Source organism: Hyalella azteca, unplaced genomic scaffold, assembly GCF_000764305.2.
Source record: "Hyalella azteca isolate HAZT.00-mixed unplaced genomic scaffold, Hazt_2.0.2 contig1314, whole genome shotgun sequence".
Classification (NCBI taxonomy): Eukaryota; Metazoa; Arthropoda; class Malacostraca; order Amphipoda; family Hyalellidae; genus Hyalella; species Hyalella azteca.
The window spans coordinates 2,612-30,220 of NW_025931635.1; the positions used below are offsets into that span (position 1 = coordinate 2,612).

General features: G+C 38.9%; 1 protein-coding gene across 7 annotated transcripts; it reads left to right on the forward strand.

The window, feature by feature from the left end:
- LOC108670023 (far upstream element-binding protein 1) lies at window positions 1–25,862 on the forward strand. 7 transcript variants are annotated; one of them, XM_018157467.2, is made up of 15 exons: window positions 1–171; window positions 7,928–8,000; window positions 8,222–8,404; window positions 8,818–8,935; window positions 9,329–9,623; window positions 10,046–10,207; window positions 10,925–11,131; window positions 15,419–15,649; window positions 16,132–16,291; window positions 16,590–16,754; window positions 17,466–17,617; window positions 17,891–17,998; window positions 19,889–20,077; window positions 22,150–22,236; window positions 23,370–25,862. In XM_018157467.2, the coding sequence occupies exons 1-14, from the start codon at window positions 88–90 to the stop codon at window positions 22,222–22,224; spliced, it is 2,202 nt and encodes a 733-aa protein (XP_018012956.1). In that variant the 5' UTR covers window positions 1–87; the 3' UTR covers window positions 22,225–22,236; window positions 23,370–25,862. The 7 variants fall into 7 exon arrangements, with proteins under 7 accessions (XP_018012956.1, XP_018012959.1, XP_018012958.1 ...); XM_018157470.2 differs by having other exon boundaries at window positions 10,937–11,131; XM_018157469.2 differs by having other exon boundaries at window positions 8,234–8,404.
- Window positions 25,863–27,609: the final 1,747 nt, after the last annotated feature.

Consider the following 27,609-nt stretch of genomic DNA (forward strand, 5'->3'; position numbering starts at 1 on the left):
GTCGTGGATTGTGTGCGTCGGCGTTCATTTGTTTCGACTACGGTCCTATTGATACCGCGTGTAAAGCATACGCCATTGCCGTCGTCCATGATGGCTGCAGCTGCAGGTGCAAATAATAATAGTTTTTCGCAGAATCCCGCATTTGCTGACGCTGTTCAACGTGCTAAACAGGTAATTTGATGATGTATTATGTTTTTTTGCTAACCAAAACGTTATTTATGTTGTTAATTTCATTTTAGCTGGTCTCAAAGATGAGTTTATAATGCGGCTTCTTAACTGTTAACTTTTCGGCTCTGAATAATTGTCACTCGTTTTTTTCGTACGTGAATACGTCTGCAGCTGTAATTTTTAGTGTTCAAGGACATTTCCTGTGTATTTAAGTTGGGTTACAGTGAAAATGTATGTGTATTATTCGCGAAAAACAGATTTTTTAGAGATGAAAAGTAAACAAGATGGCTACGGCCGCTATGCTAAGGCGGGCCGAGCGCGTGGCGACGGGACCGGAAGTACTGACTACTGAGGCTAGCTAATTCTCAACTGATATTCATCGAAGTCTGGTGTTTAAAAATAACTGATTCTGGCTTAGCCTATTCATCATTATTGCAAAACTAAGTAATTGGTTTTTAGTAGGTAGCTATATGTATTTACAATGGAATTTAGTGGATGGTTATGATTAGAAATTTTCTTATTTGATCAGGCCTAGGTAGCCTAGCTAATTAGGCTATTTTAAATTTAAAGTGAATAGGTAAATTATTCCAAAGATCTTTGAAGGTTGACTCTGATACTGATAGTGATTGATAGGTGCTAAGATTGGTATAGGTACCTTACTTACGGCTTACCGTACCTAATCTTTTGCAAGCAGCAAACATATTCAATGCTAGGTAGCCTAATTCATTATTTAATAAATATGAAATTTTTAACTATTAATTAATGTATTTGTAATGATTTGGAACTACTGTGGTAATACTCCAGATTAAGTGCATCATAAAAAGGGTGTTTTTTTAATTATATTTTTTTTGGGGTGTAGATTAGTAGATTAAGAATCTGAAATCTGTTTTAGGCAGTCAGCCAGGATGGAATTCTAATAATGACGGTTCATATATTATTCCTGATACACCTACACCAGTTTTTCGATACATTATTTGAGGCAAAAAAATGAACTTCTTATAGGCTTAAAACACGTATGGGTATACTAAGTTTCTATAAGGTAATTCACTTGGAAATGTTGCGTGCCAGCAAGGCTGCAGGCACATCTTTCACTCGACAATTAAACTTATACAAAGTATTAGTTCTTTAAAGATTTGTCTCTTAATGACTGCAAAGAAGTAAACTTAATAAAGTAATTACAGCTACCATGACTACGCTGTCAAGCAGACTTTTCGATGATGCACACACTAAACATGCAATTCATGGGAGCGAGAATACATAGAACAACAAAAGCAGTTGCCCGCAGAGTGGAAATCTAAGATTAGAGGTTCACTTAAAAAAAAGCGTTCCGCCTTGAAAAAAAACGTTCCAGGCAAGTGGCAACTAGAAACAGGTTTGCAGGTCGTCAGAAATCGGCCTCGGCACGAACGTTACGTCAGGCAACACAGAGAACTTCCCAATATTGTTAATTGTGCGCGTCACTCACGGATAAGCAAGAGGACTCTACTGAAAGACACGTTGTGCTCAGTAGAACACGTTGTGCTCAGTAGAAGTTACAAGGTCGCTACTGACACCAGTAGAAACTCATCACTCACTGACCACAGTCACCCATGCGCAAGGAAGATCTTGGATAGGTTGCTTAAGCTTTGCGCCCCACATGAACGTTTCCGAGGTCGCCGGTAGAGACGCGTCACTCCGGTGAGCAAAGGATATCTTGAGGAGGCCTCACAANTTTACGTTTCTGCGTGAATTTTGATGCTGTTAGCATTGAAATACTCTGTCTCTTATACACATCTAGATGTGTATAAGAGACAGTGATGATGGAGTGAAAGTGGAAGTGTGCTGGACGTTCCAGATTTTTGGGTCCTGCTTTCCAAATTGCTATGTTTACCAGTTAATATATTACCCCTCTGGATTTCCACACTGGTTGCCCGGTATGCAACTGCAAAAACAAATGATGATTGCGGCAGCGGCGGCATGAACCATAACGTTAATATAGTCAATGCAAGAGAATGATTAATTATGATATTTCAGATAGAGATTTGAAATATTTTTGGAAGCCTAAAACTATAACAAATTATTTTGTTACTGTGACATGGTTGATTTCAAAATAAATATTTTAATGCGAATTCAGGAAAAACGTTTAAAATAAATTGAATAATGTTCATTTATATCTATAGGTGGGAGTAATTCGAGTAAACAACTACAAATCGATTTATTATCCTTTAAATAAGAATCTTTGCATTGAAACTTCTGGAAGATGTGTCCACCGCAATATTTATACAGTGGTATCAAGAGTCAAAGCCATCAACCAATCGTTGGATGGCCGCAAATATGTCGCATCGTTCTACCTATTACAGTCAATAGAACCTTAATAAACTCTGTTCATCAAAAGGACAAAAAGCTTATGTATCAAACATATGTGGTAGTACAATAAATTTTGAGATCTCCAGTCATGAGACTTGCATTCATACCCATAGGTGATCTTGAATTTCTGCACTGCGTTCAATTAAGCAATTTGTAAAATCATAAATTTCAAATAGGTACCAACTTTTTCAATTTAATTCTGAATGAGTCGCGTCTGTTGAATTCTAATAGGGATCATTAATTTTTGCATCGTATTTCTGAAAATCAAGTAGTGCATTTCTTTTAAATTAAAAACATTCTTTTACATCAAAAACAACGATTTTTTTCTTACAGCTTCTTTGATAATTGATGATCTCACTCATATAACTTAATATTTTAAATTTGATGATTTTGTCATTTCGATGACTAAACTTTCTTTGGTTCATTAAAATAAAATAATTACTGCTTATAAACAACCAACGTTTTCTAAAAGACACAAAACGTTTGAAAACTCGCCATGGGAGACAAAATCATTCAGGATTTGAAGTGAAGTGAAGTTATTAAGACAAATTTGACATCATAGGGTGAAAACATGAATTAATTCATATTTAGAAGCGTATCAATTGGTGTTTAAATTTTGAAACAATTTTCCATCATTTAAATGTCACTGTGAAATGTGGATCAAATCTATTTATTATGAAATTGAACTTTACAAGACCAAAACAAGGTGTCTGACACCGTCTTGTCTAATGTCAACAGTCAATACAATGTTGCCATACGCCGTGAAAGATTAGCAGTTTATCCCATCATTCCGTGGGGATTCGAGAACTTTGTTGGTATTGGTGAAATCGTGAGAATTTTCTGTGAAAGTTTACGTAATTTTTATTTTTTATTTTGGAACATATTCATTACAAAATTTGTCGATACGGATACGCGACTAGTGATGTATTGGAGGGAAGAGTCACCGACTTTTTATCGGTTTTCGAATCACACGCAAGCGAGTTAGAGGAAGTGCAGCTGTCCGAGTGTCCGCAGTTTCTGACGAGCTCAGTGTAAGAGTATGAGTAATTGAGTATCAATTGTCACTTTGTCAAGTTCGGTGTAAGGTGGTAAATTTTTCGATACATTTTCTTTTGTTAACATGATAATATATTACCTATACAGAATTCCATACTGCAGTCAGCATCGGAAATTTTTAATGGAACCTGTTCCTAACTGACCTAACCTGCAAGGTTTTTGTTGATTGGCTAGGGTAAACGCGGTATATTCCAACGTTTGTTGATCGTTGAAATAGTGACGTCTACATTTGCGCGTCAAACTACTGCCAAAACACTAGATCTGGGCCATCTAGCGGGAAAATGTTGAGATCCAAAGAGAGACGGTGCATGCCGCCCAATGAGATAATCGAAAAATGTGTCAAAGTTGACAGTTGACCTTGCTCTACCAAATAGTGATAAACGGTGTAGAAAGAATATTATGGTTTGAGACTTTTAAATACGTCTGTGAATATATTAGGAATCCTTTAAGTATACTTGTATTCGCTGATTTCAAGTGGTAAATAAATTAATAGATGATTAAGTTGAGAAACGCATTTAGACACATAAAAACTAATTCTGACACAACTTGAATTGGACACACACAGCTCATTTCAAGCTATGTGCAAAAATTAAAATTTTCTTAATTAAAAGCTTAATAACTGTTAATTAAAAGCCTAATTAAGTAGTGCTCAATATTCAATAGTGTTCTAATTCAAAGCCGTGTCATATTCCAATACAGCTCACACAGCGATCAGAATTCGAACACGTGGATGTCGGAATTACGTATTAGTACAATTTGAAGCACGAACGGAATATGTCTCACAACGTGCCGAATATAGTCACACAGTGTCGGAATATAGGGATTTGGTAGGTTTGCATTCTAAAGGCTTTTCAATAAATAGGGCAACATTTTGTGATGTTTCATCGTTGCTGGCGCGTAGTACAGTGTTTTGAGAGTCACGTAAAGCAAACGGAACTCGAGTAACGCATATGGTTATTTTTTTATAGTTTTTCATTTCTCGATGCGTCCTTAATGTGTCGGAATATACCGCGTTTACCCTAGGTTTTTCCGGCTGCCGGATGGACTCCAAACATAGAAAAAAACCTATTGGCTAGGTTTTTCTGGCCACTGTACGGACTCCAAACGTAGAAAAAACCTAGCCAATCAACAAACACCTTGCTGGTTAGGTCCAGTTAGAAACAGGTTCCATTAAAAATTTCTGATGCTGACTGCCAAAAACAGATTTCAGATTCTTAATCTACAACCCCAAAAAAAAAAAAACAAATAATTGAAAAAAAACTTTTTTTTGGATGCACTTAATCTAAAGTAATACCACTACTGTTGTTCATGAATCTACCGGTGATTAAAAACCCCATTTTCAACCAGAGTGGAAAATTGGACAGAAGCCACCAGTGAATTGGATAAAAGCACCCATGTATCTGGATAATTTCTCGTTCACAGATGCCTATTGCCTTTCCTTGAAATTTTCAGTGTAAAATAAAAGAAATTGTGTAATTTTTAAACTCCTGCTGTTTTCAAGTGCAATTTTAAATTCTATAAGTAGACCAGCAGCATAGTATCATGGATACTAGCATCCTCGTACATAAGATATTGGTTTAAATCTCTCGTAAATGAGAAAATTAAAAATGAACTGATTGTAAAAAATCACTGGTTTGCCACTGTGCTCCTGCATATTGTAATAATTTTCTCAGGATAAACCTAGTGAGGAAAACATCTACTCTCTGAGTCTGAGCCATGATTTTATGGATCTGGAAGCCATTATTCCATTTATATGAGCTGTGAATACCATATCCTGGCCATGAAAAGATATTCATGAGCCACAAACTCATTTGCCAAGTCCTATGTACATATTACCCTAAATCTCCAATCATTTACTTGTGATACATTATATTTTAGCAGGAATATGTACTGAATTAGAAAGATGAAAATTATGTGAAATGGCTTTGTTTCTGAACCGCAATTTATTCAATCAAACAAAAGTACATTACATCAGAGCTGCAAGATATTACATACCTACTAAAATTATGTGATATTAGAGCCACAATATTTAAAAAGGTAAGACTTTTCAAAACTAGGGATGAACCAGGACAACTGGGACAAGACAAGAAATTGGCAAAAAAAAAAAAAAAAAAATATGGAGAAGTTGAAGTTTGTCCCAGAATACAACATGTGAACCAGGACATGACTGTGTCCTGGTCCTTGAAATTTGTGTCCCAGTAATCATGAAATGATACAAGACTGATATATATATAAAATAAGGAATGATGTAATGAGACTAGCAAGACATGTCCTAAATATTCAAGGCAAAATGAAATATTTCTTAGGAATTTAAAAGCAAAGAAAATACCACAAAAATTCACCATATCTTTATAAGAGAAAACGTTTCGGAGTCCAGCTCCATCGTCAGTTCAAACCACAAAATTCTGTTCAGAAAAAGTTCAGTCCTAGAAACACAAATAAATCAATTAGTAAAGTAAATGCAATAAAAATAAATAGATAAGACATGAAAATAATGCTAGTAAACGTAAACGGCCTATCTATTTACTATTTCAAGAGGAAAGGAGCTAAAAGCGGCATTCAGACTAGGCTAAAAATATTTCTTGCCATACAAAAAAAAATGTTCAAAATACATAGTAGAGGAATGCCAAGTTAGCATTTGATTGTTAATGAGCAGTTGCGTTTCATGGGCTGATTTAGCAAAATTTAACTGCTAAATGACTTTGGCCAAGAATAAGTAGGTGGTTATGACAATGTCTGGCAAAATATTGTGTGAATGATGTTGCTGTTAAGCTTTTAACAGCACACAATGAGAAATGGAATAATTCAGTATGCCTAATGGCATCATTGTAAGTCATTGACATAGTGTCAATTGGTCAGCTGTGTGGAAAGGCTTTCTTGGGCCCTGCATGATGCCAGAAAACAGAAGTTGGAAGAGAACTAGAAATAATTTGAGGCAATATGAGGCCCAATATGAATATGAAATAATTTGAGGCAATATGAGGCACCATCCTTGACAGAAACTAAGCTCCAGTATTGTCTTGTCTTGCATCCTTGCAACCTTGAATGCCGATTTCGAGGCGCCCGGGACTTTGTTGGGCTCTACTAAACAATCACACTTATTGTCACTGGAAAACTATCTCCTCCTACAGTTTTGAAGCTACAGCAATGAGACATATACCATTCGATTTGCAACAAAAAGATCTACAAATTTGTGCAGGAGTCTTTCTAATTGCATCATAGTTTGGATTTTATTTTGCAAAAAGGGGGGTGGGAGGTAAAATTGAAGAATTTAAAAAAAAATTGACAAAAAATGCTCCCACACCCTCAAAAATGGGAATTTCAAAAAACGCCTTTGCAAATTTGTAGATATGGTCTTTACGCATCGAATGATACCTATGTGTCTTGATGTTGTAGCTTGAAAATCCTAGGAGGAGATGATTTCTACAGTATAGTCAAATGGGGTAAGACAGGATCGCAGCCTTCATGGGGTAAGAAAGGACCAGCCCACGGCGTGCATTCTAATTGCACTGAATTCAATATGACAAAAGAATATGTTAGAGCAATCATTGCCTGTCATTTCAGTGTTTGTGGCAACCCTCTTCTGCAAATAATGAATTTCTGGCTGATTTTTAAAGAAAACCTATGTAAAGAAGGGTCACAAAATAGTTAACCCTGTTTGGGAAATAAGCTCTATCTAATGACAAAAAATTTTTTGGCCAGGTTTGTGGATGTAGGCAGGTAACCTCAAGTAATAGGCAACTTTTTAGACATACTAGGCATTCTTACCTGCTACCATCACTGCTTGACATGTATTCTAAAATGGGGTAAAAAAGGACCAGACATGGGGTAAGACAGGACCACTAAATGCTCATGTTTTACCACACAAGTGGTCCTATCTTACCCCACAAATGGTCCTGTCTTACCCCACAAATGGTCCTATAAGATGGGACCAGCTCACTTTTTTTAATCTGTACAGAAAACTGTGTTAGATGCAAAACATCTGAGTTGTAGCTTAGAAGCCCATTGCATAACTACACCTTGTGATAGGTTTAGGGTTTTTTAGTTATTCATGGTATAGATGCTACAGGCTTGTTAGTGATTTCGGTCCTCTCTTACCCCATCTGACTATATACCCCCTTTTGTGCCTTTTTCTAAGAATTTCATGTTTTCTTTCATTTTTTTCTGGATTAACCTTAATCAGATATGGATTAACATAAATTCTGCAGCTCAATAGCATTTCGTTTTGACAAACAAAAGCCATTTTTAAATAGGGAAAAGTGTAAAAAAAATTTCCACTAGTATAATTATCAAGCCTGATTGAATTTTGTACCTAAACTTTGAATTATCATACTATGTTCTTTCTTTATTTTCTCAGATTGCTGCCAAAATCCAGCCTGGTGGTCAAAAGCGACCATTGGAAGAAGGGGAAGGTATGGATCGTATGGGAGGTAAGCAGACACCTGCTCTCCGTTATTATGTCAACTCATTATAAGTTGTGGATTGTCTTCATAATCTAATTAAAAAAAATTAGTTAGCAACTGTAATGATATGTTGGTAATTGTAGTTCCTATATTTTTTTGAATGAATAATTTAATTTAGGACATTTATTGATAAACATGTCAACAAATTGTAAACAGTATACCGTACTATTAGATTTTCTCTGTTATGGATGACACCACAGGCCCAGATGCGAAGCGAATAGCCAACAACGATGGGTCCCCAGTGTTCATGGGCCTGGCCGGCAATGGCCCACCAATGGGTGGCATGGGCCGACCAAACATGGGTCCTCCAGGAGTAGGGGGTGGATCTGAGCAGGAGGAGATATCTGTTCCTGACAAGATGGTTGGGCTCAGTAAGTCTTGTATAGAACTTTACTCCAATTACTACTCAAATGTGCTGGATTGCTTTTGTTCTCATATCCTTTAAGTTTATTTCTATTATCCTTGGACATCTGATTTCTCAATTCGATGTGCATTATTTTGATTGTGCCATCTCAAGTATTTCCCATCATTTTTTCAAAGTACAATGCAACTTAAGTGTGTTTGAAGTATTTGTTTCTGACCAGGTGTAGTCTGGTCTATCTATCTAGAAATATTAGAAATTTGGGTTTTAATGAAAAATTGTTTTTGACAAAATTATTTCTCATCACTGTGAAGTTTAGTTTTGTTTTAGTAGTTTAATCCATCGTGTTTTCCATCTGAAGGAAAAACTGAAACTTCTATCATATCATTTAATAATTAAACTTGATGAAATTTTGTTGTGCAGTCATCGGTCGCGGTGGAGAACAAATTACACGCTTACAACGTGAAAGTGGTGCCAAGATTCAGATGGCACAGGATAGTCAAGGCCGACCAGAGCGACTTTGTACCTTATCTGGCACTCGGTGGGTAGCGTGTTCTTTAAGACCTTGAGTTCTTCTGGAGTTGAGTATCAATTTGGAGTATTACCAAAAGTACTCTGAAAAAAATGCAGTATAAATGTTTTTGGACATAGGAAATGAATAGCAATTACAATCGTCGTCTTTCGATCATTTCGACGACGTCATACGAGTGTCTCCTTTCTTATTAACGATTTAAGTGGGAAAGTTGGCAGCTCAGTGGGCTTCTACTGCAACCACCACGAACCTGCTTGATTCAGTCTCTTGATTATGTTAGGATTACACTGTGACTATCACTGAATTTTGTGTACTTATGAGTTATATGTATTATGAAGGTTATCGCCTAGAACTTGATGGTTTGTTTTGAATTCATGAAGTTGATAAGTATTTTGTTTACAGGGATGCCATCGCTCGCGCCCGCGATCTCATATTTGAGATTGTCAACAAAGGCGACGGCCCTGAACGACGGCGAAGAGACATGGGACCGCCTACTGGTCCTCCTGGTCTCGAGGGCAACGGTGGGGCCATGGTTGAAATAAGCATACCTGGACCAAAGGTTGGTCTCATCATAGGCAAGAATGGCGAGACCATCAAGGGTCTGCAGGAGAAGAGTGGTGCTAAGATGGTCATCATACAGGACGGGCCTCAGCAAGAGGATGAGAAGCCTTTGCGTATCACTGGTGAACAGCACAAGGTAATAATGATTGACTGCATTTGCTGATTTTATTTGTTTTATGTTCGTTTTAGGTTTCATCATTGGTTAACTAACCTCAATTGTTACTCGAATTTCATTGAATTGTAATTTATATGATTTGATTTGGAATGTGAATTAAATTTTTAGACTTAATGCATCTTGTTGAAGCTTTATATACTAAAATTAATGTTACAAATGTTAGTAGAAGATTTCATTGATTGGCCATGCGCTGTTTTGTTAAGTGTTCTGCATCTATCACTGCTTGATAGTGGTGTTGTGTTTTTGTCGTATAATCTACAGCACCTAGCTGTCTCTTATTTGTTCATTGTACAGGCAAGATTGATAAAGAGCAAGTTAAACTTCCGATTATCTTGATTCCAATTTTTTTCTACCAATGCTCACTGGGTTATTTTTCTCGTCAGGTGGAGATGGCAAAGCAGCTCGTCTATGACCTCATTGCTGAGAAGGAGACACAGGCCGCTCAGTTCGGAGGTCGGAGAGGAGGTCGTGGAGGTTTCAGGGGAGACCGCAATGACCGGGGAGGTGGCAGGGACAGAGACCGCGACGACTTTGGGGAAGATCGAGTGAGTGTTAAGCTAACATTGATGAGCTAGGGCACGAGTAGACGAACAAAACATTGTTTTTTTATGGCTCTTTTAATTCTGTAAACTCTGAAACTTGGGTATTGTCTTTGCCACTGTAAACAAGATATGTCTGGATTGCACGAGACTAAGATGAAAGAAACCTGAAATGGGACTGTTTGCCTTCCTCAACCAAAAGGTGTTGCTATATTATGGTTGAAGTTTGTTTGAATGTTGATTATGGCGTTTATGTTCTTGTTTGAGAGAAAGTGTCTTTATGAATGCTTTATAAATGAAGTGTTGGGTCTGCATTTAATTTGGCTTGAATGATTCTGCCTTGATGGGAATGAATGGCGATTAGATGTACGATGTCTGCTTATTTCCTTGAATGTATTTGTGATAGATATTGATGCAAGTGCTTTTGACTTGAGACTGTGCATCAGAATTCCTCTTTACTATTGTTTGTTTATTGTTAAGAACAATTTTCAAACACAGTCGGTACGGGAGTTCTTTTAGGTTGCTTTTTTGGTGATATGGTCGTAAGTAACTTGCTTGAACTTGAAGCAACTGATGTGAGTGATACGATCCCATGCTGTTTCCTTTTTTTCTGACCCATATGATGCATTCGGTTCTGTTTCATTAGTTTTTATGTGGGAGTAACCGTCGGGATGCTCACTTTTGCATCTGGCAACTTGCCCTCATACCGTCTGACTTTCCTAGGACTCCCCACAGGATGGGCGATTTGGTGGTGGCCGTGGAGGCCGTGGAGGCTTTAACTGGGGTCGTGGTGGCCCAATGGGCGGCCGTGGGGGCTTTGGGCCCGGCGGTCCTGGTGGCCCACCAGGTATGGGCCCAGGCGGACCTGGCGGCCCTATGGGCCGAGGAGGACCAATGGGACCTGGTGGACCAGGAGGACCCGGTGGCCAGGTTAGAATAAATCGTGTGATCTCAGCTTTGCGGTTGTAGTGCACATCTGACAATTTCTTGACGTCTCCGCGTTACTATGGAGTTGAAGGGCACCTTCACTTTCGACTACCGTTGCGCTCTCTTGTATCTCGCGAAGTCTTTAATTTCCTAGCCCTTTCATTAGATGCAATTTTTGTGTGACAGTAATGGAAAGACTGTTTGGTTGGGTCTAAAAAGCTTGCATTGGTCACTTGCATATTGCCATGGACTCGAGATCGTTTTTTTTACTTGGTTTTTAAAAAGCCATAGTTGGATTATATTTTCGCGCTCATGAGGTGATTGTCACGTTCTTGTGGTCGTTAGGCATTATATTCATGCAAAAATTTAAAAATGATACTTGGTGCGTTTAGTCAGTAAATATGATGGATGCATTAATGGTATGAATTTGGTTTGAAACTCGGGTTAATATCTACGTGACTGATATCTATGTGATGTTCAGTTAAGATGCCTGGAATGAAATGAGATTCTTGACAAGATTTTGCATGTACCTGAGTTGGACAAAATAAGGGAAAGACTGGAGAAATCCACAAAATTTCTTTTTTTATGGGGGTAGGTAAATTTTTGCGACAATTACAGCCTCAATTATACAAGGTGAATTGTTTGTGAATTGTTGTTGTGTTGTGAATTATTTCCAATGGAATTTTAACCCATTCTTCAGTTTAAAATCCATCCAGCACTTTTAAAGACGATAGCGGCAGGAATCGACTTCTGACTAGCATCTCTAAAATCGACCAAAAATGCTCGGTAATATTCAGGTCTGGTGAATGTGGTGGCCAAATGTGATGCTCAATTTCATTAAAGTGTTCTTCGTGCAATTTTTCAACTTCAGCTGTATGGATTGGGGCCATTATCATCTTGAAAGATGGCATTCCACTCCGGAAACAGTTCTTGAACAATTGGATGAACTTGGTCCTCCAAAATTACAAAATAGTCGCAGCTGGTAATTCTTCCACGAAGAGAAATAATTGGTTCGCCGTATTTCCAAGAAATAACTCCTCAGATCATCACAGATCCGCCGCCATGTTTTACGGTTGGGAGGAGACAGTTGAGATTAAATGACTCTTTTGGCTGTCTCTAAACGTAAACTCGGATAGAGGTTGGAAGTAAGGTAAACGATGATTTGTCAGGGAAAATCACATTTTTCCACCACCCGAGAGACTAAGTCTGGAGGTTTTTATCCACTCTCGCTTTGAAGCATTTGCATTTGGAATCAAAAGCTTCTTCATTATTATGTAGAAACTATGATGACTCGATGGAAAATCTTCCAAGTGGAACTTTCCAGGAAACTCAAGCATACTCTGGGACGGTGTAAACGATTTAAAAACATCACAGATTTTGAGAGAATTCTAATAGCAGCTCTTCCATAGAATCCAGATCTGTGCTCCTCTCTGCTGACAGTCTTTATAGAAACTGGGATTAGTAGGTTTCCATTGAGGTTTGCAGTAATTTTAAGAGCCGAGGTCTTTTGATTGTAATTCACAAGTCGATTTAGGTACCGACGGTCTCTTCTAGACAACTTCGACGGCCAGACCTGTGCTTTGCTGAGGACGTTTTTTCTCTTTCAAACGCGGTCATTACTTTTGAGACGGTACCTCTATAAACGTCAAGCATTAGGGAAGTTTCTGTCACACTAGCACCTGCCATACGGGCACCAACAATTTGGACTGTTTGAAAGTCAGAGAGATTTGCCATTTATGTTATATGTTAGGTTATAAACCCAATAATGTTCTAAAAGCCGCAATGTAAGGTTATAATAGCAATTATTAGCAACACTAAAACATAAAAATGTCACGTTTTCATTGTTTATAACATGTTAAAAAATTACGATATCAAAATGTCAGGCGTTTCCATTATTTTGTCCAACCTCTGTATATATGAGCTGAATGTTTCAAGAGAATGTATGCGGGTAAGAGATGTGTTCATGCGTGCAAGAATGTCTGCAATTTCTGATCTAGCCGAACGCCACCAAAGAATGTGTCAGTGTAATAACTTCAATTGCGATGAACCTGGTATTTTCACTATTCTCTATGGTTACAAACGCATTCCAAATCTTATCATGCTCATAAATTTAAAAACTTTGTTTTGGGAAAATTTTTAGAATTGCAGGATCGACTTAGTGAACACAGGTGTACAATTTAATCGATGTACGAGTCTACGATGAATGCTTTTCCCTTCTACTTTTAAGATTAATTTATTAATTTTACGTCTTGACACATTTTTGGTAGACTCATTCTTCGCGCTTCTCTTTCTCACCTAGATTTTTCCCCTCTTAATTTGTATTTACCGTGGTTTTCAATATCTCTAGGAATAAATTATTCTTTTTTTGTCTATGTATGATATTCTTGGCCTTGAGATGGCATTCCCCATGTCATGTCGGCCTTATCGAGGGCGGGGCTTGTGAGTCAGAGATGATATTCGAGGAGTGCATTTTTACATTCTGTCGTGGCCCTGTGACTGAATTGGGTGGGCATGGGCAATCTAGAGAGGAAAAACTGCTTATTCAAAAGCGACGAATATCTCCAACTGACAACCATAGATCTTTCCTCTGATCGAGGTACTAGGTATGGCATGCCGTTAAACTCGATCTAACAGTTTTAATTATCAAAAATCTTGAAAATTCTTGACTGTGTTTGAGGTACCTGAAGCTAAGCACTTGGCGTCTTCCTTACGGGGGCCTGCACATGCTCATCATGACAGAAAGTGTTGATTAATTGTCCTGGCTTGCCTTGGCAATATGTACTCGCTCCGTCTTGGAAGGCATCTGGCTACCGCCGCATTGCTCTGATTATCTGCGAAATTTCACTGCTCCTGATAGTTTACAGCAGTGGTGGTTAAACTGGAACACGAGAGCTTTTCAGGTAGCACTCCAACACGGACACGGTACCATGAACGAATTTAATTAGCTATTTTTTACTACACAAAAATGTCTACTGCCCAACTAAAATAAAATGACCACGATTTGCAACTGTTGCTACACGCCGCCCATCTTGTCTCAGCGGTCCATCGATTAATTTAAGCATTGCTCATTTGACGCGCGAGTATTAATTCATTATTTATGATATTATGCTAATAATAGCACATATTAGAGATACGCGGCAACTGTACGGCACCTTTCAGTGGCACTTGATCACAACCACTTGTGGAAATAGTGGCTTAGATGTTCCACCTTGCCACTTGTACTGCAAAACCATGGGTGCCGAGTTGAATCGAAGATAAACGCAATCATTCTTCGTACAAAACGAGTGTTTCACCACCTGCAGACATGAAATTCAGAAGAACATTATTCACACGTCCAACATTTGAGAAAGTGTTGTTCCATCCAGAGAAGAGCTTACGTTGTAACGGATAGCCCGCCTCAACCAACTAGTCTTCTCCCAATTTTGTTCAGCGTTGTGATCAAGCCGATGACGACATCAACTAATTTCTCATCACCACGTGGTCTTCTGAAGATTCCGGAAAGCACTGGCAGCGTCAGGGATCCAATGGAAAGGGTTTGACCCTTAAGATATCTGCGTGGCGGATCTCCATCAAAACTTGCTATTCCTGGCCGCCATAACCGACCTTATGGCTGAAATTCACTGCGGTGAAACGGCTCTACCCGGTCTGATCTAAAATTCCACCATGATCGGAGCTGTATTAGAATTAAGAAGTGAAGGAAGTTAAGGAACTAACGTCTGAATGATAATGAGGGAGCCTGGAACTCGTCATACCATCGATTTCAACACGCGGAACTGGCGCTGTGTAAACAAGAGGATTAATCGGCACCGTTTTTTGATGGAGTGTCATCATATTCCGTACTGTTATTAGTGCCGGACTATGACAATACTGCCCCTCATGACAGAGCGCGCCAGCTGCTACCATGCCCTTAGAAAATTCTTCAACACCTAGATTGAACCGAGACTGAATATTGCCTTAGAAATAGTGGCATAGTTTCAAAAATAAGAGTCTACACAAGAAATCGGATGATGGCTTGGCGCATTTATGTATGGAAACTCGGTTTGATGCAGATCACACTTCGCTCTAGGTCACAACAGATGAACAGAATACTGTCTCTTCTTCCTGAAATGGGGCGTTTCGAATTTTTCTTTCTTTCTACGTAAACTGGTCGTATTTATATCATTTCTTTATTGTGTGAAGCTCTGACTTCTATCCACGGTGACTTATTACCCTTTTTGTCAACAATATTTTGGGTGTATTTCTGCGACGCTGAGGTATTGTTAATGAAATAATTTAATGTCCTGTGTTCAGATTGGTCGCGATGGGAAGATGGAGGTGTACTTCAACGTCCCCTCCACTAAATGCGGCCTTGTGATCGGCAAAGGTGGTGAGACAATCCGTCAAATTAATCAGGAGTCCAACGCGCACTGTGAACTGGACCGTCGGCCGCCCCATAACCCCATGGAGAAAACCTTCATCATAAGAGGAATGCCCGAGCACATCGAAGTCGCCAAGAGGATGATCTGTGAGAAAGCTGGCATGGTAGGTGCTCGTGTGTTTTTAAACTTCAACTTTAACTTTAAAAAAGTTTTTTTTAAAGCTGCCGATGTTTGTCATGAAGATTTTAAGAAAGTTTTTACTTGGTTCAAGTAACTAAATGAAGCTCACATGTAACTTAGTTTTACTGATAAATGAAGTTTTTGATTGTGATAAACTCCAATGTTGAAAGAAAAAGGAAGAGCATAGTACTGGAAAAGCCTACGTCCTCTTTGTCTGTAAGCGCTTTCTTAAGATTTTTTTTTTTTTGTGTGTTAATGCAACTATTTTTAAGCGATGTATTTTACTAGCTTTTGCTACCTTCCTAGATCAAAGAATAGAAATAGAATGAATTGAGGAGCGATTTCTTTACACTTTTGATCATCGGGTTCATGAATCACCTTCATGATTTCTGTGGAATAAAATACATTTTTGCAGTATTATCAAATTTAATAATGGATTAGCATTACATAAAGTTATGGTTGCAGGATCCAAGTCAAGCGATGGGACCTGGTGGCCCAGGTGGTCCCCCTGGAGGTCCTGGTGGTCCAGGAGGTCCTGGACCTGGCGGGCCTGGCAACTTTGGAGCTCCTCAGGGCTGGGGCAACGCCTACCAACAGTGGAACCAGGGACCTCCCAACGACCCAAGTAAGACTGGCGCCATTGCCATTCAGCCTTGTATTCATATGTTATGTGGCCCTCACAGCTGTTATGATTATGGCGATTGAGAAGATTATTCGAAAATTGTATGTAATTTAACATTCATCACGTGAGATCAAAGATGTACAACCTGCAGTATATGTATCTTCAATACTCTTCATCATTGCATACGTACATGGCTTGACGGTTACATGCATTACCCAGGCATCGCCTCTGACTGCACATACCCCGACACATTGTTTGTTCATAGTTATGCCGTCAATAGCAGTCATTTCTTCCTTTCCAGGCAAGCAGAACGCAGACGCCAACGCTGCTGCTTGGGCTGCATATTATCAGTACTTCGGTGGGGCTGGTGGCCAAAACCAGCCTCCCGCACAACCTCCCAACCAACCTCAGCCTCCACCACAGCAGCCTCAGCCACCCCAGCCTCAGCCTGCTGCCGCTCAGCCTGGTCAGTCAACTTAAATTATGAATAATTTGAGTTAGAATTGGTTAGAGAGTTTAAACACAATCGCTTGTCTCGGCGGTCTATAGCACATGAACTTTAAAAAAGAAACCTTGAACGCTCATTATACAGCGTTACAAAATATTGCTAGAACCTTTAAATTGAACTATTGTTATTTAGGACATATTACAGTAATGTGAAATCGAAAATGCAACCAGCAGCTGTCTTCTCTTCACCTAAGTTATTATTATGATGAATTTGTCACCGAATAGAGCAGCAGATGTGTGAAGTAACTATTTTGTGTGTGACTATACACACTGTATGTTAAGATCATTCTTAACTTTTATGTTAATCTGTATTGCACATTAGATCGAGATATAAAATCTCTGCCTAATCTAATAAAAGCTCTGCCTTATTTCACTTGATAGTTGAAGGAGAGTAGCTATCCAAAATCGAAACGTTTTGAATCATAAGCAGTGATTACTTACCTACTCTCCTTTTGGTGAAAATTCCAAAGTGTTTAATTTCAGTTCATTGCATGTCTAATGTAGTCAGTTAATAATGCTATCTTAAATTTCAAGTATTCGCTGGTTATTTTGTGTCTGTTTTAATATTAAATTGGGTAGGATTTTCAAAGAAACATATAATTTGAAGTCTGCTTTTTCCCACATTAAACTCCTGTCTGTTATTGTATAACTGAATGACATGCTTGTTCAGGAGGCCAAGCAGACTACTCAGCGGAGTGGGTCGAGTACTACCGCAGCATGGGCAAGCTGAGGGAGGCAGAGGCTATCGAGCAACAAGCCATGTCTTTGAAGCAGCAGCAACAGCAGGCCGCCCCTGCTCCGGTACCTCAGCAGCCACAGCCTGTAAGCTCTCGTTCAATTCCGCGGTCCACTGTCCTGCTTTTGTGACCATATCTCAGTTCTCACAAAATAAGCGTCTCGGTAGAGCCTCCAATACGAACACTCGTTAGGCAAAACCTAATGCCAGTTGGCTTAAATTCATGTGATATTAGTAATTCAGCAACTTACCAAGCACAATTTTCATCCTCAATGCTCCACTTCCCTTGCCATCCCATCGCACTCTGTTGAAGTGTAGCATTACATAAAACACGTATTTATTGTGGTTCATGTGAGCAGGCGGGTGGCGTGCAGCAAGACTACTCGCAGCAGTGGATCGATTACTACAGGTCTCAAGGCATGCATGCCGAGGCGGATAAATTTGAAGCTCAGCTCAAGTCTCAGAAGGTTCGTACCGGTTTTTTATGTCTTTCTTTTCACGTGTATTCTTCAACTCTGCTCACTCTACCTTGCTGCGAGGATGACTCAGTTGACGCTTGTGTTGCTGTCTCAATCATCTGCTTTGTTGGTATTTTCTTCTTCTGAGCTTTGAAGCGTGGGCGTAGTTGCCGTAGTAAGCTACTGCCATGTATTCGCTCAGAATTTGGTTTCAGGTCCATGAAATTGTTACGTCTTGTGTTGACCAAGTTCTGCGTCAACCTCAAACTTGTCATCTCGTGCTTTTTTCAATCATTACAAATTTCTTCCATACGCCGTATATTTTTATTATGCAGTTATTGATGAAATTGTTCGTGGCAACGTTACAATTGTTTTCAATAATTTTACTACTCCTAGTCCAGCTGATTTGAATTCGATTGATATCGGAATTAATTTTCTTCGTAAGCACTGGAAAAAGTTCAGGTTTTCTTTTCACGGTGAGTAAACTGGTATTATCGCACATATTCGCTTTGCAAGTTCTCAGTAAAATCTTACCTCGTTCAAAAAGGTCCTAAGTTGAATGTATGATACTCGACGTATCACCATTTGACACTGCAACTTCATACGTTTTCTGAACACCTCTTAACTTTGAATCCATGATGAAGAGAATAAACGTTATAGAGATGTTTATTTGCCGCCGCGATTCAAGTTAAAATCGGTATACCACCAAACTTGCCCGTCGTTTAGATAATTTAGTCAACTTTCGCTTTTATTTCTTCTTTTGCGACGAACTTGATGCTGAACTGCTAACGACCAAACTTTATGGTAAAGGATTCAGTTATCATTGAAATGTATCCCAAGCGTTCAATCAATAACATAAGTGGAACGTCCGCGCGTAATTACTTGATGCATGCGCGTATCAGTACTGAATCTGTACTGAATTTCTTTTATGTAAAGTAAGCATCCATTGCGGCACTGAATGCAAGTGGTCTATTTGAGTAAGGTACAGATTTGAGCATGCATTGTCTTGGTGTTTTGGTGCTACGTTTTCTTCTTCATGCAAGCCACTTGTCTGCAGGTAGAAGCAAGAGATGCTGTATCTCATAGCTAACCGTAAGTGGGGATTACCTGCTAGAAAAACTCGTTTGACTTGAGCCTTCCCCAACCTTTATGGTACCGACTTCCCTTGTACTTTTTGTCGTCAATTTATTGTTCACAAGACTTCTAAGTATTTTAAAGTAAATGTTGTTGCGCAGCGAACTTGAAACCTTCTACTAATCAAGTACTCATGCTTTCAATGCAAAATTTTTGTCAATAATGAATTAATTGTTAATATCATTCGTTTTTTATTGAAATTGCAAAATCTTTAGATTAATCTTCTCTCATTTGAAATAGTGCACTTTTCATCCTAAATTATTTTATGTTCATTCAATCGAATGAACTTAAGACTAGAATCCTATACAAGTTTTGAAGTCATACATGACCTTAAAAAGAGGTACAAGTATAGTTGGATAATTAAATTGTTTGATTTAATTTAGTGGAACCTAATTGGTCATTTCTCCAACATGTTATCTTTTAACCGAACTGAAAAGTATCAAGTAGCCTAGTCGATAGATAACGAAAGAATTTTTTTTGCTAATCCATCAAAGGGCTCGGGGATCGTTGAAGTTTGAACTATTGAGGAACACTCTACTCATGTCCTATAACTTGAGCATTAACGAAGCTCCCGGCAAGTAAAGAACATATAGACAGAATTTTTTTTTAAGACGAATGCACGTATTTTGGGGTTGACAAATCCGAAGCTTTTTTAACGAGTGATATCAAGTGTAGATGAAAGGGTCTGAGAACGTTGGCGACACATGCTTTGTAGGAGTCAAAAAGCGAACGAGACGTTGACGGTCAGTACTACTATAACGGCAGGCCGGTGGAGGGGCTCCTCCAGCAGTGCCAGCTGCCATGGCTGCCCCCCAGGGGGCACCTACTGCCAACGGTGCGGCCGCTGCTCCCCCAGGTGGCCAGGACTACTCGCAACAATGGATACAGTATTTCAGGTCTCAAGGATTGCATTCCGAAGCCGATAAAATCGAGGCCCAGATGAAGGCTGGCAAGGTGAGTTCTCTTCTCCATCCTCCCACACTCCTTTCCCAACTATTGCTCATCTCGTTTTAAAGTTTTATTTTGGTGCTTGACTGCTGCTGCTACTGGTGCTCGATCTTTTGCTTCTCGCGCGTCTCGTAACAATAGTTCTGTGCGATGGTTGAGGTGTGTCATCTTCCGTCTCAGCGGTAATTCCGTGGTGAGTTAATTTGAGTTTTTTTTTTGCTCGTAAAATTACGGGCTTATATTTTTGTTGTATTCATAACCCGCATTTTGTTTTCTAACCTGCTAGGGAATTAGAGAAAAGTAATTGTATATTATAGCTGCTAGGGATGGTTCTTATTTTAAAAGCTTCTTCATTCACTTGGAGTGCTAACAAATTTCCCTCTACATTGACGTTAATATTATGTACACCATCTTATTTCTATGTCTAACGTATCTTCAAGAAGAAATGACACTCCGTAGGAATTATTCTGTATGGATGGATATCTGTCCAGTTGGTTTTTATTTAAAAGTCAACTAAATTTGTATCTATTTTGCCTTTTTGTTTTTGAAGTGTCACTACATACACAACGACAGAAACTGAAGTGTCGCTACATACACATCGACAGAAACTTTTGTTGCTGAAGTGTCACTACATACACATCGACAGAAACTTTTGTTGTTGAAGTGTCACTACATACACATCGACAGAAACTTTTGTTGTTGAAGTGTCACTACATACACATAGACAGAAACTTTTGTTGTTGAAGTGTCACTACATACACATAGACAGAAACTAACCAGTTACAAGTGTTGTGCAGCAACCATACGGACTGTACAGTGAGCGAATTTTGCAATAAATTTCGCTTTGTAAGAATACCCAGTTTTTGCCGTGTTGTTTTGTTACTATAACTCTTGATGTCTTCCATATTTTATTGTTTTGTCTTGTAATATTTTCCTAAATAACTTTGTGCGTCTTTCAATAAGCTATTTAGAACGTGAGCTATATTCTGTTTTAATTTTTATTTTTTCATGACAATGAAAATTGAACTTTTTTCTAGCAATGTTTACTTTTGTATGATTCCGATGATTATGTATGCAAAGAATTGGTTCAAGGTATGAGCACTAATTTCTTAGCAATTGTTTATAGCAACACATGATCCATAGAAAGTCTGATGCGTACGGAAAGCATCAAAATCTAGGATCACGAAATGATACGTTTCAGCAATAGGTTAGTTATGTTACTACGGGTCCAAATTCATTTTACTTTATGGTGATGTAATGGATCATTATTAAGAATGATGTCAGAAAAAAGTGCTTTTCTTACATCATGCATGTTGGTCGTACGTGTGTGACGCGGTGCTAAAATATCTTGTATTGCACAGCGTTTTCCGCGGTGCATTCAAGTAACGCACGTTGCTGTTAATCTATTTTTTTATCTAGATTTTGTAACATTGCTCCCTGTTCCGACGACTAGTGGCTCATAGACTGCCTGCAATTTGATTCTTCTCTTATCCAAGAGCTTTATTCTCTTATAATTTTATTCTCTTATAATTTTTGAGACTTGACAGAAATCAATAATATACCTTGGAACTGTTTGCGAATGAATGTCAAAAGATGAAGTGTCTCATGGAGGTTAAATACACAGGTTATCATAGCGCGCAACTCGCGGCAGTTGGTTAGTTATGTTATTGTAATAACTAGGCTTTCAGATGCCTTGTCACATCTTGCGAAGATATCTTCCTGTTGACTGGAGGTCGCGATACGATAATCCCGCTAGTCTATAGAAAATTGAAATATACCGTCTCGGTTTCACGTCATTCTTTGAAGTCTTCCAGAACCTCCTAGTGTCGCCTATTATTAATCAAGTGTTGTGATGAATTGTTTCTCTAGAATTAGAAAAATCCAGCACCACTCGCTACACACAACCCTAGGACTATTAGAATAACTTCGCCAATACTTGACCTTGTAAACCATGTGCGTGCGTCTTGATTCTGTTTCGCCATTTTTCAAATAAGTTTCTCAGTTGAATTGCAATTTGTGCCGGAAATATTACATTTTTGTTATTGTTTTCTTTCGTTCAAGTCTTAATTTTGTTGCAGCCTCAACCTCCCACCGGTGGAGCCCCTGCTGGAGCTCCCGTGTATGGGGGTCAGTACAACCCTGGCGGATATTAAAGCACCTCTCAGGTATGTTGCCTTCCCTCTATCCACCCTCCTCCTCCTTTCTGTCTTCTGTTCCATGGACCTGAATTATTATTATTATTGCCGCTATCGTCTACATGACTATTACTATAATTATGGATCCCTCGCATATGGATTCCTTGTTTGTGCCATTTTACTGTTGAGTTGATGACTCAACGCGTTGTCTTTTCTCACGTGCGTTCGTTGTATTTCTTTCTTGATGACTTGCGATGTAATGGAATTATTCATGTCGATGTTTAGCCTAAAGCGACTTGTTTTCTAGATTTAATGTCATGATTACTTCTGTTCTTATGATGAACGACTGCGCCCACGCGCTGCATATCAGTGTGCTCTTAATCCTATGAATGTCTTCCTAGATATTTCTCATAAACAATTGCGATGTTTTTCCATATATTATCTTGTAATTATTTGAACCTCTTGTCTGAAATGTCACTGATGTTCTAGCATTATTCCTCGACTTATGACTCACTTGTGTGCCGTTATACCAAATGCCTTAACACTATTGTCAGCTAAATTTATCCTTGATGCGACTTGAACAGGATTGAACTCTCATGTCTTCGATGTAAGTGCCATTGGTCCTCTTTGTATTTATCTGCGCGGCGGCCTCATATATTCCCATTGGTTATTTATGATTCTTAGTAATTTTATGGGATCATCTCCACCAATTTTTTCGACTTGATGCCCAACTTTATGACCAGCGATTATATTGTGCGGTTTTGGTATCATTTTGCTATTTTTCGTGATTCTAATTCAGGTTCATCATGTTCAGGTTTTTCTCCCTTTCCTTTATTCTTTTCGTGCTTGTTACGTGTACATATTCATAAGTATGAAATAAGATGAATTATAATGTGCCAATATACTGTCATGACATACGAGAACGAGGGAAGAGAGAGGACGGTCGACAGGTTTGTTTTGGAGCTTCGGTGATCTGACCAACCGTTTCCGATGAGGCGCTCTGAGCTTCCTGAGGCGGTCTCGTACGGGCGTGGTAAGCTAAAGATCGTCCCTCTTGTACCTCGCTCTCAATAGCCTTATTGATATATTCAAGTACAATTAACTTTCTTTTACAGCTTTCCTCACGGCATTAAGAGAACATATGTGCGTCTGTCTTTTTTCAGAACCTTTTGTTGCCTTCAAGCCCACGTGATGTTGGTTTAGCGAGTCAAAGTGTCAATGTTGCCTAGTTATCTATAACTATGGGAGCGTCCATGCAAAATCTTCGACCATGTGTACCATAAGTTTGCGTACCTACCTACAAATCATTTATGAAGAGTGTCACATCTATGTCACGTGTATGATTGAGTGAGAGCTATAGCAGGACTTCAGCGACTACGTGCAGAGTGTGACGAAGGAACCGCATCAACATGGATCATGTTTTTCGAGCTGAAATAAGAGTGTATCTTGTATTTGAGAGCCCCTGGGCTGCTCTGTATCTCTTAAGCTCTAAGACAGCATGGCTCGCTGAACCTTTGCGTTGACTAGAGGCGCGCGTCTTGTAAATAGCATAGGTCTAATAGATAAAGCCTAGGTTTTGCGATGGTGTACGGCTTTGGCCTTAAGTGCTCTCAGACCTCTCTCCTCAATTACGTGATATTGTTCGTATTTATCCGCCCCTTAGGGCAAATGCCGGAATTTTAATTCGTGATATTCATATCATTGTTTATTAATGACGACGGCTCTTCTCTGTTCCTTCTTTGCAAATTATTTTTTTCGTACTATAATTGATAGACTGCTCTTTTGTGACTTGTATATTCTTTCATTGATGTACATTTCGATGCATAATCATCGCCCTCCCCTTTTTCAGGCGTTTCTTGTTTGATCATTAATTTGTTGCCATACGACGCTACGGCTAAATGCTTTTGGTGTGTTCTTCTTTACCACTTACCGTGCAGTAAATGTTGCCCACAGCTTATTTTATACTCATGCAGGTTTTCCGGTCACAGTAAGTTACGCATTCATTATCGACTATACAATATTAGCGCACTTGTCTTGTCCACTCTCTCAAGTATGTTGATGGCAACTCTTTATTTTATAATTAATAATTTGGCTATTCTCCAAATATTTGAATATTGCTAGAATGTCGGCTGACGGTGAATCTCTTTTTATTTTCTTATTTTTTGGCTTAGTTTGCCATTGAAAACCATCACCTCTCTTTAACACGTTCACACCTTGATGATGTTTCGATGACACTTTTATCATTACAATATCTCGCCAGGCTCGTTTCAGACCCGAGGTAAGCTATTATTAAATTTCAAACATGACTAATTTCCTTTAGTGGTGATGAATTCGGTAAATTTGAATTAGTTGTTCTATCAAGCGGTATTGCTTGAGAGCAAAATTTACTACTGTGTGAGCCTTTGAAATCGGTGTTTCATTTATTGGTGTTGTTTATTATCTGAAATCGGTTCTATGCAATTATTCGTCATTGATGCTTACCTATTACCCTGAATTTTCAACGTATTTGACCTCAACTGAACATGTTTATTTGGCCTCGCCCGTGGTTAGGTATGCCTACATGCATGCCCGATCATTCTCTTACTCTAGGCACACCTTCGACCGGAGCAGACGCCGCTACTAATATGGCACACTTACATGCAGGCACTCGTAACCCTGATTTGTTGTCTAATGAAATAATATGCGTAGCCACATCAATGCATATGCCGTTATTCTTCTTCTTGGTGCTCTCGTTCTATGTTGTGAGGAGACAGATTTTAAGAGCCTGTGTGACACGAGTGACTGCAGTCAACCCCATCGCTGGGCTTCCTAAGCAGCGCTGCTTTTGCAACAGGTAAATTTAATTGATTAAATGCTTATTTCATCAACGACCAATGCTGGATTTTTCTTGAAAAATTCTATCCTAATGATTGCTTGGCTATTCATTGACATGTACGAATGACTTTTTTTTTCAATCGTGTATTTATTTCGCATTGTATACTCTGAATTAACCCGAAAGTTCCCTGGACAGCAACTATTTACTATCGTCGTTATTTCTCTGTAGGTCTTTTGCTTGCGTCATTTTATTGCATCGATATTACTGCAGGAGTTCATCACGGACATTTTGTGCACTTCTTCCTCAATTTCGTGATTTTCATTCTATGAATAATTTTTTTTAGAATTATATGATCGTTTTCGGGGCTTTAACCGAAGATCGCTGCCACCGACAATGGGTTTCGCCTGCAATGATTTTCTGAATTTCTTAGTGTCATGTAATTCTTGTGAGATTTTTTCGTTGTTCATTGAAAATTTAATGGAAAGAGGAGGAGAGAGAGGTCTGTTGCATTCTGCCTAGCCTTAAATGCTGTCGCGCGCTATGATCTTCGAAAACTTTGTCTGTTTCATGTCATTTTTAGACCTAATGTGCTGTACTTCACCGTAACAGAGGATTAAGAGGGATTTCTCTAGCTTTAGCAGTAATTAATTCTGTGTTATAATGTTGTTGAAGGATCAACATTTGAGGAGTTATGCTATTTTGCGTTGGTGGCTTAGAAATACGTGCTACCGAACTTTTTTTCCGCTGCCAATATACGTGTTGATTATAATATTGGTAGGCCTCTTGAATGTTCATTTGAAGCGTAGATCATGATTTGATAACAATAAACATATGTACAACACTTTAGTGTCATTGTCCTTTCCGACCAGACGTGCTTTGTAAATGGAAAGTTGCCTTTCAAAAGGTAACTTTATGCTGTAGGTATTTAACTTGTTATTCGCGTCGGTCTGTACAACTGAAGCTTTTAGCTATATTTTAATGAAGCTACCCGGCCTAAAGCTTTTGTCATGCGTTTGTAAACTTAGTGCGATGAACGCAATTTTATTAGTCTGCCACCCGAGTCGACAATTTTTACGTGGCAATTTTTCTCAATATATCCAAACATCAGACATATAGATCATAACATATCCTAAACATATCAATTTAGACGCGGGTAGTTTTTGGTGTGAAATGAACACAATTTAAGCTTGTCTCGTAATGCCTGGTGTGTTGAACGGTCGAGAGTAAATCGTACTAGTTGGAAAATAGTGCCCCAGTAGCCAGCCCAGTGCATTGCTAATGTGCACAACACTTCTCCGTAGTTATGTCTGATGCACATTGATGTCCGATGCACACTACGCGATGCACATGTGGCAAATTGATTTCATTGCTAATAAAACTTATTTTATCTACGATTGTAGTTTCGGCGAATTTGTTAGTGAAAAATAAGTTGAATCAAGTAGAAGCCTATCCAGTCTTGAATGCTCTATGATGGTTGAGATGCACTAGCAGTATGTGACGGTGCATTCCCTGCATCGCTTCCGTACGAGCTGCTGGAGGATTGCTTGGCAGAATATTTCATCGTTCCATGGAATTTGCCATTGAGATTGTAAATTCTATTGCGCGATTTAGAAAATATTTGCCTGCGATGGTTTATGAGATATAGTTCTAAACTAGTCCTAAAACTTGGAGACTAACCGGCTTCTTTGAGATGCCGAGATCGTTCTCAAGGAAAGAGTGAGGTTTCTTTAACATGAGCATGCGAATTGCAATAGGCGAGTGAGCGTTGAAAAAAATTATTTCAGATGTAGAGTTTACTAGCTTCATTTTACTAATGCCCGAAATCGTCGAAAGTGTACCTGAATTAAATTCAACTTTGGCGAGTTACGTTTACTGAACATAATTCTCACCAGTTTCTTTTAATACTTTATATTTTGCCTAGGACGGTGTTTCGATAGAAGGTAATGTGTTACCACAAATCGAAGACTAGGAAGGCGGTCCCAGAAAAGACATGTCGGTAATGATTTTGAGGTGAGCTTGGCATTCGCTGATCATAGCGACCTGTCGGATAAACGATGTCGAAGACGTAACAAAACGAAAGCTTTTTTGTCTAATTGAAGCTGATAAAAAATTAGTTTTCTATTAAGGCTTATGATGTACTCGACCTGTTTTGTATTTTACTGATAATAATTAGCCATTCAGGGAATACCAACCAACATTTTGAATAGTGTAGGTTTGTAATCCCGACGAATAGTGGCTTTATCTACGCTACTTGCGGTCGATTATAAGGTTTTTACGAAAGAAATAGTGACGTAATTGAACGAAAACGGCTTTTTGTATTTTAGTCGTATCTCAATAATTACGGCGATGGTGCGTGTTCTGGGTGCCAACATAGAATTATGTTCACTAAACGTTAAATTAAGTGACTAATTTTTGTATAGTGCGACTTGGTTCCAACATTAATACTTGACATGCCTAATTCATAAAGACCGTTCAACGGCTACAAATATTGCCGAAATTGTCGCCGTGACTCCTAGATCGTACGTGCCTGAGGCTGCGGCGGTAGAAAGGGCGCCAAAAAGTTAGGATTAGCATACTAAAGGAAGCCC